Source organism: Wyeomyia smithii, chromosome 3, assembly GCF_029784165.1.
Source record: "Wyeomyia smithii strain HCP4-BCI-WySm-NY-G18 chromosome 3, ASM2978416v1, whole genome shotgun sequence".
Classification (NCBI taxonomy): Eukaryota; Metazoa; Arthropoda; class Insecta; order Diptera; family Culicidae; genus Wyeomyia; species Wyeomyia smithii.
Window position 1 is genome coordinate 49,234,271 of NC_073696.1, and position 15,560 is coordinate 49,249,830.

Below are 15,560 nucleotides of genomic sequence, written 5' to 3' on the forward strand. Positions count from 1 at the left end.
TTATAACTATTCAACCATTCCTGTGAATGTTGGTGTCCCTAGCCACTAACTTTTCAGAGACCTCAATAAGTTTTCTCGTAAATATAACGTTGAAGCGACGAACCCGGCGCGCAATTACTATGCGAACTCTCACGCAGGATGACGCGTTTTTGTAATGGCTAGGGGCACCAAAATTCACAGGAATGGTTGAAGGGCTATGATTAGAGATGCACCATTATTCGGTGAGACGAATATTCGGCCGCATATTCGGCTGAACACAACGTTGATCGTATGATAACAAAATAACCAAATGGTCATTGTTTGAAGTTTAAATTGTTTCTTTCGCTTTCCAATTGTTCAATTGTTCAAACGATTGAAAATTGTCCGAACTATTGCACAAGAAATAATTAATTTTAATAAACTTAATTTTAATAAACTTAATTTTAATAAACTTGCTATTCGGCGAGCCGAATATTCGGCAAAATCCAATTTTTGCTGATATTCGGCCCGAATATTCGGTGCATCTCTAGCTATGATCTTCCTCTTTTCCGGTAGCATTAACGACCTTTTTTTCTCAATTTTATCCCTAGCTTAAAAATATTACAGTTCTTTTCTACATCGATTTTTTCAACTGGTAATACAGTGATTCATCAGACAAAGAACTTGCACTGGAAGTCCCACTAACACACATTTTTTATATTTTGTTAAACACCTTAGCGTAATGCAAATTATTGATAGTTTGCATCTGGCTACTGCCACGTATATACGGGATTGGTAGCAATCACCTTGTGCTATCTTGTGTACCTACTAAAAGAGCAGCTTGTATACATAGCCGATCCTTTAAAATAGCTTGATATTGTACAAATTTTTGTTGTTCGCGTTTGACTGCGGTCACGTACGGTTATGTACAGTATTCATATTATTTAAAAGTCATTATGTTTTTCATTCATGATGCGTTCGAAATGAAGTTTAAATCTGTCTAGTTTGGCGTCTGAATAATTTGGTAGGAAAATAACACAGCAGATCTGCTATGGATTAGAATTTTAATGTAAGTGCCATATTTGCAAATTTCATATTTTCACGTATTGCTATAATATAGATACGCCACTTAAAAATACTTGTTGCCGTTTTCAAAAATGTTAATAAGCTGAGATATGTCAAAAACAAGAGCGCTATTTTGCGTAGAAGTGACGCTTCTGGAGCGATTTTGTGCTTCTGACACTTGCGTCGAAATCCAGACATCCAGACATGTACTCTCAAGTTATTTATTAGCAGATCTCAAAACGTGCTCCAATTCATATTCAGTAGTTCCCGTGTAACAAGTCACTGTATTTTGTCATCGGCAGCACTGTTTCATTTCGTGGAATGTATGACCATGATTTGTTGTTGTGTCTCATTGAACGAATAGGTCTGGTTTGCGAACGTGCAAATTTTCACGCTACGCTCCGCGCCCTCAATCGACGACAAAACGGAGTTCCGTTGTCCCTACATGGCATCAAACGGCACAAATAACTTGGAGCGCGCGGTAAAAAGCGGCAAAGCTCTTTGGTGCGATTTGTATATAAAAACATTTTTTTTGCAGACGGATTCAAAAGCGTCCCGATGACCGAACAGACAGACGGACGAACGAACCGTAAGTGGGATGTGACGAGGTGAAAGGAGAACATGCGAATTCACCTTGAAGAAATCAAAACAGAAGCGCGAAATAATCGCGATCGAGGTTGGTCCAGCAAAGAGGCAGCGTTTTTTTTTCTTCGTTTGCTTGTCCGGAAAAATCGATGCTGAGTTGCCTACTGGTGGAATACATTTACGACCGGGGATTGCAATGGGATCCGCATAGCGCAAAAGTCCGGTAGTCGTGTGAAATGCAAATTGGCTCGGCGATTTTGACTGTCTCGTTGTTGTTGTGCCGGTTGCTCTTAAGATGAAGTTTTACGCGAACCGGTCGTTCAGACACAGCATTTTTTTGTTGTTGTTTCTTGAAATACTTTTACTCTCGTTTTTATTTTTACTTTCCGTCTGCATTAGCAGTATTCACCAATTTACGAGTCATCGGATATGTTGCTTCATAAACCTATTTTCAAAGTTTTTCATCAACTCTAGATGTCTGGATGTAAGAGACCATCCATTTCGGCCTGTATAGACAGACAGGTTGGCTGAAGAACCTCTTTCCAATCCCACGGCTTGCAGAGCGGCCTGTATTAGCGCTAAACAATTTTCTGTTCCGTTTGATACTTCAAAGCGGAGAAGCGCTTCCTAATGACCGTTTGTGTCGTTTCGGCTGTCATGTGCTGGCGGTACACCTGCTTTGATCTTTTGGCACGCCTTTCGACGACATCTGTCTCGCTTTATGCCATACTTTATACAGTTCGGGTCCGCTTCGTTCAGCTGAAAAGCGCGATGTAATTCTTTTTTTTATTTTGTTATTTGACGAAACAAGAAAACGGTTGAAAACCATTCAAAATCGGCTGCCCTAAGCCAGATGTGACAGAACAGAGGTGTTTACGGACTGCCACCAGCGGTGTTCTCGTAGCATATGCGCCTGATGTGCTTCGATATTATATTTTAATTATCGTTCTCACTTAAGTTGATCTTAACTTAATGGATGTGCATCTACGGGCAAGATTTTAAGTTTATTCACTTCTGTTCGAGCGTCTTGATAGAAAAATTTTCACTACACTTTTCACTTTTTATTCACTTTCACTAATCAATTCTATCACTTTTCACTTGCAAATACGTATTTCGGCACTGACATAGTGCCTTCGTCCAAATAAGCACTGACGAAGGCACTATGTCAGTGCCGAAATACGTATTTGCAAGTGAAAAGTGATAGAATTAAATAGTGAAAGTGAATAAAAAGTGAAAAGTGTAGTGAAGATTTTAAGATTTCCATCATCCGAATCTTACGTGTTAAAACTGATTACTGCCTTCGGCAGAAATAACTTGCTAAAAATTTTAGGCATGTATCAATTATCGTCTAAGTTGCTTCCGAAACCGATAACATGAACTTGTGAATTGAAAACGAATATATATAAAAGAGAATCAGCAAATGATATTCTAAGGCTTATAATACATTATCACGAGTTTAATTTGGGCCATTTATTACTTATATCCCATTTCCCACGTAAATCATGATTTGACTAATCGCTTCTTGTCTCTCTCTCTCTCCCGTACTGCAGTTCTCCAGGAATGCGCGACCGATTCGGAGGAACTGATCTACCCTGTCCGAGCGTCATCCGCCTGCAGTGCCCCACCAGATTTGTTACTGACCAGCGATCGGGAGCAGATGATGAAGGTAAAAAGTTCCAAACAGCAGCAGCAATCACAGCAGACGCAATCGTCACATCAGCAATCAACGCAGCAGCAAAACGGTGGCCACCACCATCACAAAGGAACTCCGGCCACGGTGACGTCTCACCAGCAGCAGCATTCCAAGGAAACCGCTTTTCGGAAAGGTTCCGGAAAAGCGGCGACCGTTCGAAGCGATCCCGACAGGGTACGACTGGAGGTATGTAGCATTGTGCCACACACGCACCAAGTATATGTACTCAAATAAATTCCCCACTGCGCCCGCGAAGATTTGTTGGCGGCATCGTAAAATCGGCATTCACTCTTCGTTATCAGTAGCAAAATAGAAGAAAAAATAAGCGAACCGCTCGTTGTTCAAGTAAATAAATCAAAACAGCCGCGTCGCCGCCACTTTGTCAATGGGTGGAAAACAAAATTACGTGGACTACAGAGGAGACCGCGCGCGTGGCTTTGGATGACAACAGCACAATTTTTCTATTCTACGTTCAATAGGCAATTTCACTTGCTATGCTTTGCTTTGTTCTACGTTAAATAAACAATTCTGCCTCTGCTAATAATCCATCTACGAACAATAGTCTTGACAAATCGCAGTCATGCTTGTAGTAAATTTTACACTCATCCTGGTCTTTATGTTTTTGAGTTCTTTCTTCGCTTTATGTATCAATTTCTCCCCAGTTTTTGCGACAAAATTGTTGGAGTAGATCTTACGCTTCAAGTTTGCCCAGCAACTCTCGATGGGACGCAGCTGGGCGGGTTCGCTGACTGTGATACCACATCGATAGCCGCACCATCTCCCTCAACGATCGCTTTGACTAGTGGGCCGACGCCAGATCTGGCCAGAACACCGCGTCATCGCCTTATGGTATTTTTTGATGAACGACGCAACTTTTGGCAGGCACTTCGTATTATAAATTTACCCCTTTCACGGCCAGTCCGGAACGAGAGGAGAGCGGCTTTGACATCCCCTTCTCGCTGATTGTCAGCCACAGCAGCACTTTCTTGGAAAACTTGGTGTGCGAAATGAACTTCACCTCGCGGCTCAGTTCCTTTGTGAGGGAGTAAAACATGAAGTTCCCTACCAGTCGTTGCCATTCAGGCTGAGATAGGTCTCGTCGTTCATCACCACCGCCACGTCGCCGGGAAAGTCGACTTGACCATCTTATGCAGCCGCCACCGCTGCGTCATTGCCTGCAGCTCCGAGACCAGTGGACAAGACTGCCGCTTCCTGATATGTATGTCTATGTTCACCAGGTACTTTTTCACTGTTAGACGATTGCACTGACATCCCGGCTAAGCGCACGCAGCGATGTAGTCACTTTTCCCTCGGTCTTCCTCTTCAGCATCCTTTGAAGCTTCTTGTCGCTCGTCCAGAACCGGACTTTCTTTCGATGCTCTGATTGTTGTTCAATAGTGCCAGGATATTGTCGATGCTGTAACGGAGGTATCCGGTGTCGCAAAGTGTCGCACGATGTCCTATTTCGATGCGGTGGGGCACCGTTCTTTGAGCGCGCACACTTCAGAACGAGGTAGTTTCACTGTTTTCGAAATCACTGATAGAGTTGTCCAATTTTTCTGCTCACTAATGGGTTACTATGATTGCTGCTCCATGAGTAGTTTCGTCAGCGCGTGAAGATAAACCCATAAAAAATCGGCAATATTTGTCCATTTTTTTATGCGAACGGTAGGCTACAGTCTAAAATTTCACAAAATCATTTTGATCCCTTTAGACAGTCAATCAGGATTAAAATTTGGATAGAATATCTTCTTGATAAAGCGTGTTTTCAAATTCAATCCAAGGCAAAACCTTGTAGAAGCTTTACAACTTTTAAAACGATTATAAATGATTTTATCATTACTTTTTCTTACAAAAGTTTCTCCAAAAAGATCGGAATTACTTATGATACGCTTAGATATATTAGACAACCTCAGGAAAAAAATTATAAATATTTATAAAATTTATCTTTTTTTTTCTTTTAATCACGTTTTGCTTAGAAAACGGTGTCATTCCAAATGAAAATAAACACTAGTATAGCCAAATAACTAAAATCATTTTCAGGGTCCGATATTTTTCAGCGCTTTTGCATGAAAGTGAACAATAAACGTTTGCGTTATAAGGAAATATTTCTCTATCAAGTGAAATGTTTCATCAGAGTATGGCAGTTCGTTATAAGGATGAAAATCCAGTGTACTTGCAAGAGTGCTGCGTTTATTAGAAGTATAAATTGAAAAAGAATAATTGTAATTTTCGAAGAACTAGTGAAAAAATTTTCATCAGCACTGACTAGTATAGACATATTGAATGCTACTTTGAGAAGTATACGAACGAGTTTTTGGCAATTAGTTTTAAACGTTTGTGTTTCGATCTTATAATTTTTGCTAGGTAGGTATGTTTAAACTTCCGCTGCTAATTGCGATAGCAAACATGTTTCGGTAATATAAATAGTGTTTGTGCCAACTCATTATTGTCATTAACGTGAAACGGTGATACATTGCCAATAAGGTAAAAGAAGTAGAAAATAGTTCAATTAGTTAATCTTCTAGTTCTTTCGCCACCAGTTTTAACTTCCTCGAGTCTAAAATTAGATCCACTATCTCACGAAAACGAGAAAACCATTAATAAATAAGGATTTCGATTCGATCGACCCATGGGCTACAGGCGGCACAAACTAACGGTAGTCGCGCAGCACTCGGTAACCGCCGTTCGGTTTTCAGGTCGAAAGCTATTTCACAGTGCGGTGAAATTGTGACCGATTGGTGGCGCTCGATGAGCAAACATTGAATCGCAACGTGCGCTGCGTGCTTCCCCCGAAGAGCCATAATTCATTTCCGCTATTCACCTTACCGCGCACTGATAATCTTATTTATGGAGATTGATTAGCGCTGAATGTGTATTCTACCTCTGACAGCAGTAATCCGCTGATTTTCGGTTTATTCCCTATAGAAGCGTGTACGGTGTGCACACTCCACCACCAGCTAGTCGTTCGGCAGGTCCCCTTCTGGCTTTGGATGGATTAGACAAACCGGTGGACTTCGAAGTGGTGAGGAGCAGCTGGCGGATATGGGGGCTTGAAGTTTTTTTCTGAACATGTGAGCTTGTTGAATTTACGATACCATACGCACTACGGTATGCAGCAGCACCGGCAAAGCGAAGAGAAATATCGAACTGATAACAGCCAGCGGTGATAAACCGATAAATGAAAAAAGTAGGAAAAATATCGTCGAGAAAGCGCGCTTTCTTTTTGTTATCTGAAAGGCAAATATGCCGTACGGTTACGAAAACAGCGAGAATCCATTAAGGAATACCTTCGGTCGCGCAGTATAAGGGGTGGGCAAGAAAGGCGCGCGAATGGAGGAGCAGATGACGATGCGGTGCGACGATGTCAGTGGCATCCGATGGTAATGATGGAGTGCAAGGGCATTAGTAACTCCGTAGAGAGTTGATTTTACTGTGTTTGACTTCTGTGTCAAACAAAGCGTTTCTCCTAGTGGTTCGAAAAGTCTCCAATCCCATTTTTAATTTGCTAATCTAGTTAGTACCCGGTTTAGAGTCAGTCACTAGAGTAGAATTCCCGCAAAATCTCCATCAACTCACGGCTTCACCAAAAATCAAATGGCACTTCAGTCGATTAGGCTACTAACAAGTCGAATGTTACGGGATGTGATTCACCTCGCACTTTCGCAACCTATCAATTCACAAATTATGCACAATTTGCTACTCTATGTTCTATCTTGTTAGTAGGCGGATTATTCCCACCCACCCACTCGCAATTATCAGCACCTTTCAAAACCAGCATTGCAGAAATAGATTACATTCTATAGCGAAGCCGACAGCTGTGCTGTGCATCGTGTTACGCGATGTAGGCATGTAGCAATATTCATGAATGATTTCCCTGCTCTCCATTCACAACTGATAGATGCACTCGGCGATTATACGAGCTGACAGTCGACAGAAAGTAGCAAAGTAGCGATTATGTCTATATTGCTGCTGCGGCGGCATCATATTCTGAATTCTAGCGCACTCGAATGGCCACTTTTTTCTGCCTTTCTTCCAGCACAAACACACACGGCTGCATGCGAAATCGCGCAATCAAAGCGCCTACGGTGGCGGGCGGCTTTGGCAGCAAGTCTTATCAGGGAACGTTTCCGGATGGCGTTTCGCTCGCTTTGATGTGTGTTTTTTTGTTGTTTTTTTATTGTTTTGAGTTCGATTCACTTGGTTTGGTGTTTGGTCGGTCCAAAGCGGTGTTTTTATATTTTGCGCGTTATCATTCCGCGCCAGCAGGCTGTGCCCTACCAATCAGCGGCGATTGTGACGCGTTCAGTGCGCCGAAATAGCACGCTATCAGCCGGCTGGCGGCTGGTCGCTATGGGGGCACACACTTCAGTACAGTGTGTCATCCGTACAAGGTTGGAGGAAGAGATAGTGGGTCCAGCTAGGAACTTGGAAAATGGAATATTAGAAACCGACTGTCGTAAATTCTATTATTATTTCAAACTAAAGTTCACCTTTGTGGGACCGGAGCAAGGGCAGCAGGCGTCTCTACAGGCTTTCTTCTCTATATATTTGGCCGTTGATGGTACCGGTCGTTGTGTACGGTTTGATGAATTAACCGCACCCTCCGATCACCCGCCACTCCAATTACTTCTTGGCAAATTTGTCAACCTATTTCTTACAAAACATCATAGCGGAATTTGCCAACCAAAAACTTTAGTTCGTGGATCTGCTTAGTGTCCGCTTCAATGTACGTCTCATCGTCCATCACGATGCATTTTAGCTGCACCAACGCCTCGCGCTACAGCTTTCTGGCGCGGGAATTGGCCACCGTATTCTGTTTATCGGTCTGGAAAGAATTGACATTCTTTGTCACGTCCCTGATCAAAAGGTTCGGATTGCGCTTGAAGTAATCCCTCACCTTCCTTGCGTTCACGGGGTCGGTCTTCTCAGCTTTTCTTCCGCTGCCAGCTCGCCGCTAGGTCCTTACCACACGGGACACGGTCGAATGGTCGATTATTTCCAATTGTTTCGCGATCCACTCGACCTTTACCTGGCCTGACCAGGTCTGAGTTTTCCACGACCGCGCCCATAAGTTTTTTGTCGAAGCTCATCTCTTTTGGAAGCTATCTCGATTGTGAACACGACATTATTGTAATAACCGAGACCTGCCTTGACGATCGTATTGACTCCGCACAACTTTTTAGTAGTTTATTCACTGTCTATCGGTGCGACCGTAATCGTGATAGTGGTGTCTGATAGCTGTATCTTAACGCCTAAACAGTTCTGTTTTCCCGCTTTTATTAAGTGACACCATTAAAATCTTCATGATAACTTGCAGCTTTGGTTTGTATGTAGTCTATCTTCCTCCCGATCGATGAAAACCATATCCACTCCATTAGCTCCGTTATCTCTTGCTTCGACCACAATGATCTATCGTTTCTGTTTGGAGACCGCAATCAGCCGAACATAACTTGGAAATGTGCGAGCGATGGCACACCTTCAATTAATCTGATTCATTCACGGATATCTGTTTCCTGTTCCGTTCATGCTAGTAGACGTGTTTAGTTGCACCACCTGACTCAAGTGAACCACACTACTAACGACCACGATCGTCTACTAGATCTGGTACTAGTGAATGACGCCACCTCATGTGAACTCGCTGAAGAGACTGAGTCCTTGCTACCGCTTGACATGAATCACCCTGCATTAGATATAACTATCAATGTAATGTAGCTCCACCCGTGCAATTTGAGGACATAGATGACGTGTGAAGATAGAAATTGAGTTTCCTGCGCAGTTCACGAATGTCTCTGAAATCCCGCAAGGTAGCCACCTAGGTCCGCTACTCTTCATGCTATTTATCAGGGATATTTCTTTACTACTTCCGGAAGGTTGCCATGAGTTGTACGTCGATGACATTAAACTTTTTAAAAGTCGTAAGAAATTTTGCGGACTGCGTTGAGATTCAGCAACTAGTGGTTATTCCTAGCCTGTGATGTTCTAGAAATCTTCTTTCTGTAAGCGTTTAGAAATGTAGTGTCATCTTCATATATCGGACAAGGAAGCCAATATTATTTTACTATACTATGTCGGGTCAGCTTCCTTAGTAACCTTCTTTAGCCTGAGCTAGAGTGATAAAACTTCGAGATCTGGGAATTATTTTGATTACTGCGCTATCTTTTAAACTGCACTACAACGAGATCATCGCTAAAGCTAATCGATAACTCGGACTCATGTTTAAGATAACCGTGTTCCATGATCTAATCTGTCTTATTCTGCTCCGTTTAGCGGGTTCCATTCCACAACTCATGAATTACTAGAATTGAATCAGGGCAACGTAAATTTGTACGATAAATGCCTATATTCCTCCCTTAGCGCAATCCCTCAAATCTGCGAGCCTAAACTGAACGCTGTCGGCTTCTAGGAATGTAAACTCTTCAGTAGAGACGATTCGAAACGCAAGCTGCATTCATTGATAAAGGTACTAATTACGGGAGTCACTTCACGGTGGAATATATTTTACTTTCACGCTCACCTTACTTTTTGAGACCTGCTTCCGATTCCATCTAAAGTGAGGTGATAAAAATTACCTCCGTGAAGTGAGATTAACAGTGAAGTGAGAATGAGAATTGGACAAGTGAAATGTTGCAGTTCCCCAGCTCAAAAATTTTTAAGTCCAGGAAAGTCGATTGAGCTGAAGTTTTGTATGAGGACATTTTTTGACAAGAGGAAACTTTGAAGTCAAATTTCTAAGGTCAATCTTTCCCTTATCCCATTGGCCGCATCTCAAAAATTTGTCCCAGAGTCGATTTTTTCAAGAAAAAAAAAAGATTCGTCTTGTTACTGGAAAATAAATCCCATATATACAATTTATTCGCTAGATCACAAATCAATCGATTTTTCATCTTCCCTATCTTCGTGAAATCATTTCACCGTTCAAAATTGTCGTGAAATAATTCCACGCGAAACGTCGGTTATTCCGTTTTCACTTCACTCATATGACACTCATAATAACCCAGATTTCACGGCAGATGTCACTTTGCAACATTTTTCTCACTTAAGTGAGTCCCGTAATAGGACTTTATTTATTTCACTCTGATTTCACCGTGAAGTGATTCCCGTAATGAGCACCAAAGTGCTTCTTGATGAAATCGATGCTCCGGATATCCTCGACCACCTGGATATATATGCCCCCGAACGTTCTCAATGCACAATTAGGTCAATTCGACCTAACACGCTTCATGTCGGTCAATTTAAACACAGTGGCAAATGCGTTCGATTTGAACATAGGTGATTTAGCTTTTAAAAATAGGAAAATTTATTGAAATCGTTCTAGTATTGAGTTATCCGTTAAGACAAGGTTGCCTCCAATTTGTGGTATGATAGTTGTCGAATCTTTCAATGATAAGTTAATAAAACATGAGTTGAAAATCAACCATTTTTGGTTTAGTTTCCCTGTATTCAACCAATCGCCAGCCCGCTTTTATAGCTGAGAACAGGATGGTTTAGTGTGAAATCTTACGTTCCATGTGCTATTTCGAATGCATGCGTTATTCACTGAACAGATCTTAGACACTAATGTCTTAATCTATAGATGAAGTTTTCCTCAAAGTATTTTTATGTTTAGCATATCTTTTCGATTGCAAACTAGTGAAAAATTCAACGTTGAATAATCACGAGCTCGCTTTCTATTCATGATTTTTCGGGCCAATGTTGTAAGTGGCTCCATCTTTTTTTCACGTTCTTTTATTTCCTCAGTTTCACAAGACAAAAATAGATTTTATTCCGTACGTAATATGAATGTAAGAAACATGAATTTCATTTTGTGTTGGCAAGCAGTGAAACTGAACCGATTGAGCTTTCAGCCACGCAACAGTGACAAAAGTAGCGCAATCAAATTCTTCTAGTATCGAAGCACTCTCAGCCACGGAACGTGATATACGCTGTGGAAGTCAAACTATTACGGTCTTTCTTGAATCTTTCCAATATATTCTTTAAAATGTAACGAATCTTGCAGAACGAAACCAGTATTTTTTACAGTGGGGCTTATTACGAGAGTCACTTCACGGTGAAATGACAACCGTAATAGGCACGGTGCAAGGGATTCCCATTTGATTTGCACGCGTCTTTTTACTCCGTGAGATTTTTTCACTTCGTTCTCACCGTGAGGTGACACCCGTAATAAGCCCCAGTAAGTGACCCTCGCTTTTGAAAACAGCCATTACCGTTTTCATCCACAAGAATAATAAAAATCAGGACGACTACAGGTATAGCTGAAGAGTTGGTAAATAATAACACTGGCAAAAAAAGGTGCGCTAGAGCTCAAACTCAATTCGAGAACTTAAATGAGTTTAAATGTAATTCTCGTAATCCTACGTTACTCATTCGGTCGTGTCTTGGATAGCACCTTCTATTATTGTTTTGAAACTTCTTTTGGTTTGCGTTTTTTACTTTTTAAAATGTTGAATGATGTTATTTTTTATCACTATAGTGGATTTCACGCACTTTCACACGTTCTTCTAGGTGGATTTCGGAGTTTACGCATTTTCTGCGCGGATTTCAAAGTTTACAAAGTTTTAATTAAGCGAACTTCCAAATTCATGCAATTTTCACGTAGGTTTTCCTGAAAAGATGGTTTGTCTATATGGTTTCCTTAATTTTTCTTTTTCAAACCTTTTACTCAGAGTGTCGGTTAAATTCTCAAAATCAAATTTCCAACCAGTGAATGATTTTACCCAACCTTCCGGTTTTTTCTTCCGGTTTTCTTCTTAATTCTCAGGTTGAATTGACTTTGCTCTTCCGTCTTTTTGGAAAGTTTGTTTTATCAGTTTTCATGCGTATTTCGCGTGAAAAGCGACTATGATATAATTAAAAAAAGTTATATTTGATAAAAAAATAATTAAAAAAAATCTCCACATCTTGTCACAGAATAGGTCTGAAATACAGTTTTTTTCTGATAACACCCAGTGAAATAGTTAAATCAGTTAAAATAAAATATTCTGTTTTATTTCTCTTCAAATAATTTATTTTATTAAAAGAGACAAAAACGTTGTACAAAAGGCTATGAAAAAGTTAAAAAGGATAAAAAATTTCGCATGTCAGTCAGGAGAAAAATCAAAAGTTGTCAATCGAGACACGATAAGAGCAAAATATTTCTCGAAAATCCAGTCGAATAAATAGGGAAAAAAAGCATTGAGCGAGGAACGGAAATCCTCGGAATTTCAAGAAGAAAAAGAATGAATAGTCTATATCACTTGACGAGTCAAAAAAACAACCAACGAGAATAATGGAAATACACCGGGGTCTTTTTTTACGCGGGTTATTTTTATGAATTTTATTAAACGTGATTTTTTTACAATAAAGCGGATTATTTTCACGTGATTCGGAAGATTATTTGTATGCGGTTTCAAATAAGTTTAGTATAAGTAAATCTAATCTAATCTTTCAAACGCGGTACAATCAACCGCGTAAAAAAAGACTCCAGTGTAACCAAAGAAGTCAAATGGATTAAAATTCGGCTTACAGATAAACATATAAATCGCAGCAAACCCCATCAAGGTTTTTTGTGCGCCCTTTAGCAAGAAAGCGAATTGGAAATGATTCTGAGGTGAAGAGATTTTTCAAAAGTTTCTGCAATAAAAAACCTTCATTAGCTACCTACTTTTTGCGCTAAGGGCGTTTTCATCACATTAATTGTATAAATAAAATGTATTGCTAAAAGTTTCCGGTCTCCATGTTTTTTTTAAATTCCGTATCGTAATGACTCCGCGAGGCGATTTGACAAACGTAATTAATTAGAATGGTTAGGGGATCATCTGTATAACAATAATTTGTGCCGAATGTGCCTCAGAGCTATTGTCTTCTTTTATCTTCAGCGATTTTCTAGCCCTAAAAACTGAAAACGATTAACATAACCTCAAAATCTAGTAATGTTCTGCATCCGCATAATTTTTCGGTATTGCACAACATCTTCGCTCCACCTCACCATCCAAGGGCAAAACTCTAATCCTCCGGTTTGGTTGAACTTCACCTCTGGCCGGGTTCGCCAAGCCATAGGCCCGTTCATAACAACTGCGTAACTACAATGTAGGAAAAAGACAAAAGAATTTTTGGAATTCCTTTCACGCGATTTGTTTCTGTCCCTCGTGAATTCCGGCACAAAAAAGAGTTGAAATACTAGTTCCACTTCTTCGGGCATTATTCTTTCTTACCTTTTGTAAGCCGCCGGCGGGAGGCGGTGGCTGCGGTGGCAGCACAGACCGCGGTAAATCTTGCATGTTTAACATACATATCGGACGAATGGGTCTGACCGCCGTCGCCGCCGCCAGTCAACTGTAGGTATTTTGTGTTCGATTTGGCTATTCAAAGGTCTTCGGAAAAAAAGGGCAGGTAGAAAGGGGAGGGGGGGGGAATTCAGCACAAAAGAACACCGCTTTTGGCTCGTTTTGTGAGTGCGGTTTTATTGTGTCTGTCCGCGGAGAGCATTTGACTATACGAAATCAACTTCAATAAATGTTGATAGTGCGGCTTTACGTTCGTGGGTGGCAAATTTTTTTTCTAATTTTATCCTGTTTCCGCAATTGGGCACGCAATTCAATTTCCTATTTACGTTTTCCATTTACAGGAATTCACCTGCGACGTCTCGCTCGAAGGAGGCAAGAAACCTCAGCCTCTACAGTTTTCCTTCACGTTGTACGACCTCGACGGTCACGGAAAAATCACCAAAGATGTAGGTTCTTCTATGAGTTAGAATAACATTAATTTATTCTAAAATGTTTATTATGTTTACTTCTCGGTAGGACATCGCTGGCATCGTGTCCACGATCTACGAGTCTATAGGCAAATCGGTAGTCGTTCCTCATTACGGCAGTAAGACTATCAACGTAAGGCTTACCGTTTCCCCGGATGGGAAGAACAAACCTAACGGGGCTGCAGCGAAGAAGGTTTCCATGACGCCACGACGACGCTATCGGCCTCGAAAGCTCATCTCCGACGACGATGGCAGCGATACTTCGGAAAATTGCCCACGCGTTATGCGCGGCCGTGCAAATACGGTGGCAGCGAACCCTAGTAACAATAACAACAACATCAAACAGAAGGAGACTAACGTGACCAAGGGAGAAGATGCTATCGACGGTACGGCCAACGGATTAATCAAGAGCTCAGAAATGGCGGAAGCTACATTTCACAATAACCTCGGTGGGAAAGGAAAGAATTCAAATGTGAAAAATGATAACATCTACGAAAGTATTAATAACCTGAAGTGCTGCAATATCCAAACGGCGCAAGCGGCTAAGGCGCTGAATCAAACTACTCCAACGGTGATGCTGAACAACTCGACCGCCTCGACGGTCATCTGTCGGGATTGTTCTCTGGAGGGATGCCCGATCGATGAGACGCTACCGTTGGGGACGGTAGTCATTCCAGCCGCACCAGCCGCGATCAGTAGTCGTGCCAAGCGGAAGGTTGTACGTAAGTCCCGATCCTCGCGAAAAACTTCCAAGCTGGCGGAGGACTTTGGCCGCCCACGAGCTCGCAGTCTGTCGGTGGGCAATGAAAACTGCTACGAGAACATCATCGACACACCGCAAGAGGAATGCTGGAAGAGTTCTCTTTGTCGGCGGGAGCTGATCGAAATCATCCGGGATAGCATGGTGAAGAATAGTCTATGTTTTCAACCAAATAGGTTAGTATGAGATTTAATGATAATTCAGCATCCTTCTAGATTCCTGTGACATCGATTAGTTAGCAATTTTGTAAAATTAAAATCATAACATATTTTCAAAAAAAAGTTTTCTCAAATTTTCAAACGTGTTACTGAAATCTAAGTAGGTGTTCGAAATCCCTCATAGGTGTTTTGTTTGTACCATTTTAAAATATTTAAATTTTACTCTACAGAAAAGCTCTGGATAATTCACCGAAGCATCGTCACCGGTCACACACGGTCTCGGCACGCGTCGGAGGAGGTGGCGAACAGTGCGGGGAAGCGGTCATCGCAACCCAGCAGGCCCTGATGGCGGCCCATGAGACAAACTTGTGCGGTTATGATTCCTATCTGCATCAAACTATTTGCGCAGCTGCCACTGCAAATCACGCTGCACTGCACCTGAACGGTACCGTAGTGGGGAATGGAGGCGTCTTCACGGCACTTCCCGTTTTGACAAGCACTCCGAATCGCCTGCTGCAGCACCACAGTCATCATGCGAAGGCGAAAAGGTACGTTTCAATACTGATCAATTTTTGCTTCAACAGTTTGTAGCAACTTGTTTTCCTTTAC

At 41.5% G+C, this 15,560-nt stretch overlaps 1 protein-coding gene across 1 annotated transcript in view; it reads left to right on the forward strand.

The window, feature by feature from the left end:
• The window catches only part of LOC129731850 (protein naked cuticle homolog), a 92,349-nt gene that overhangs the window by 73,942 nt on the left and 2,847 nt on the right, over window positions 1-15,560 (forward strand). The window contains exons 2-5 of the mRNA XM_055692199.1: window positions 3,159-3,487; window positions 13,908-14,012; window positions 14,083-14,969; window positions 15,182-15,499. Of these exons, the coding sequence (XP_055548174.1) occupies window positions 3,159-3,487; window positions 13,908-14,012; window positions 14,083-14,969; window positions 15,182-15,499 (1,639 nt within the window). The remainder of the gene's footprint in view (window positions 1-3,158; window positions 3,488-13,907; window positions 14,013-14,082; window positions 14,970-15,181; window positions 15,500-15,560) is intronic.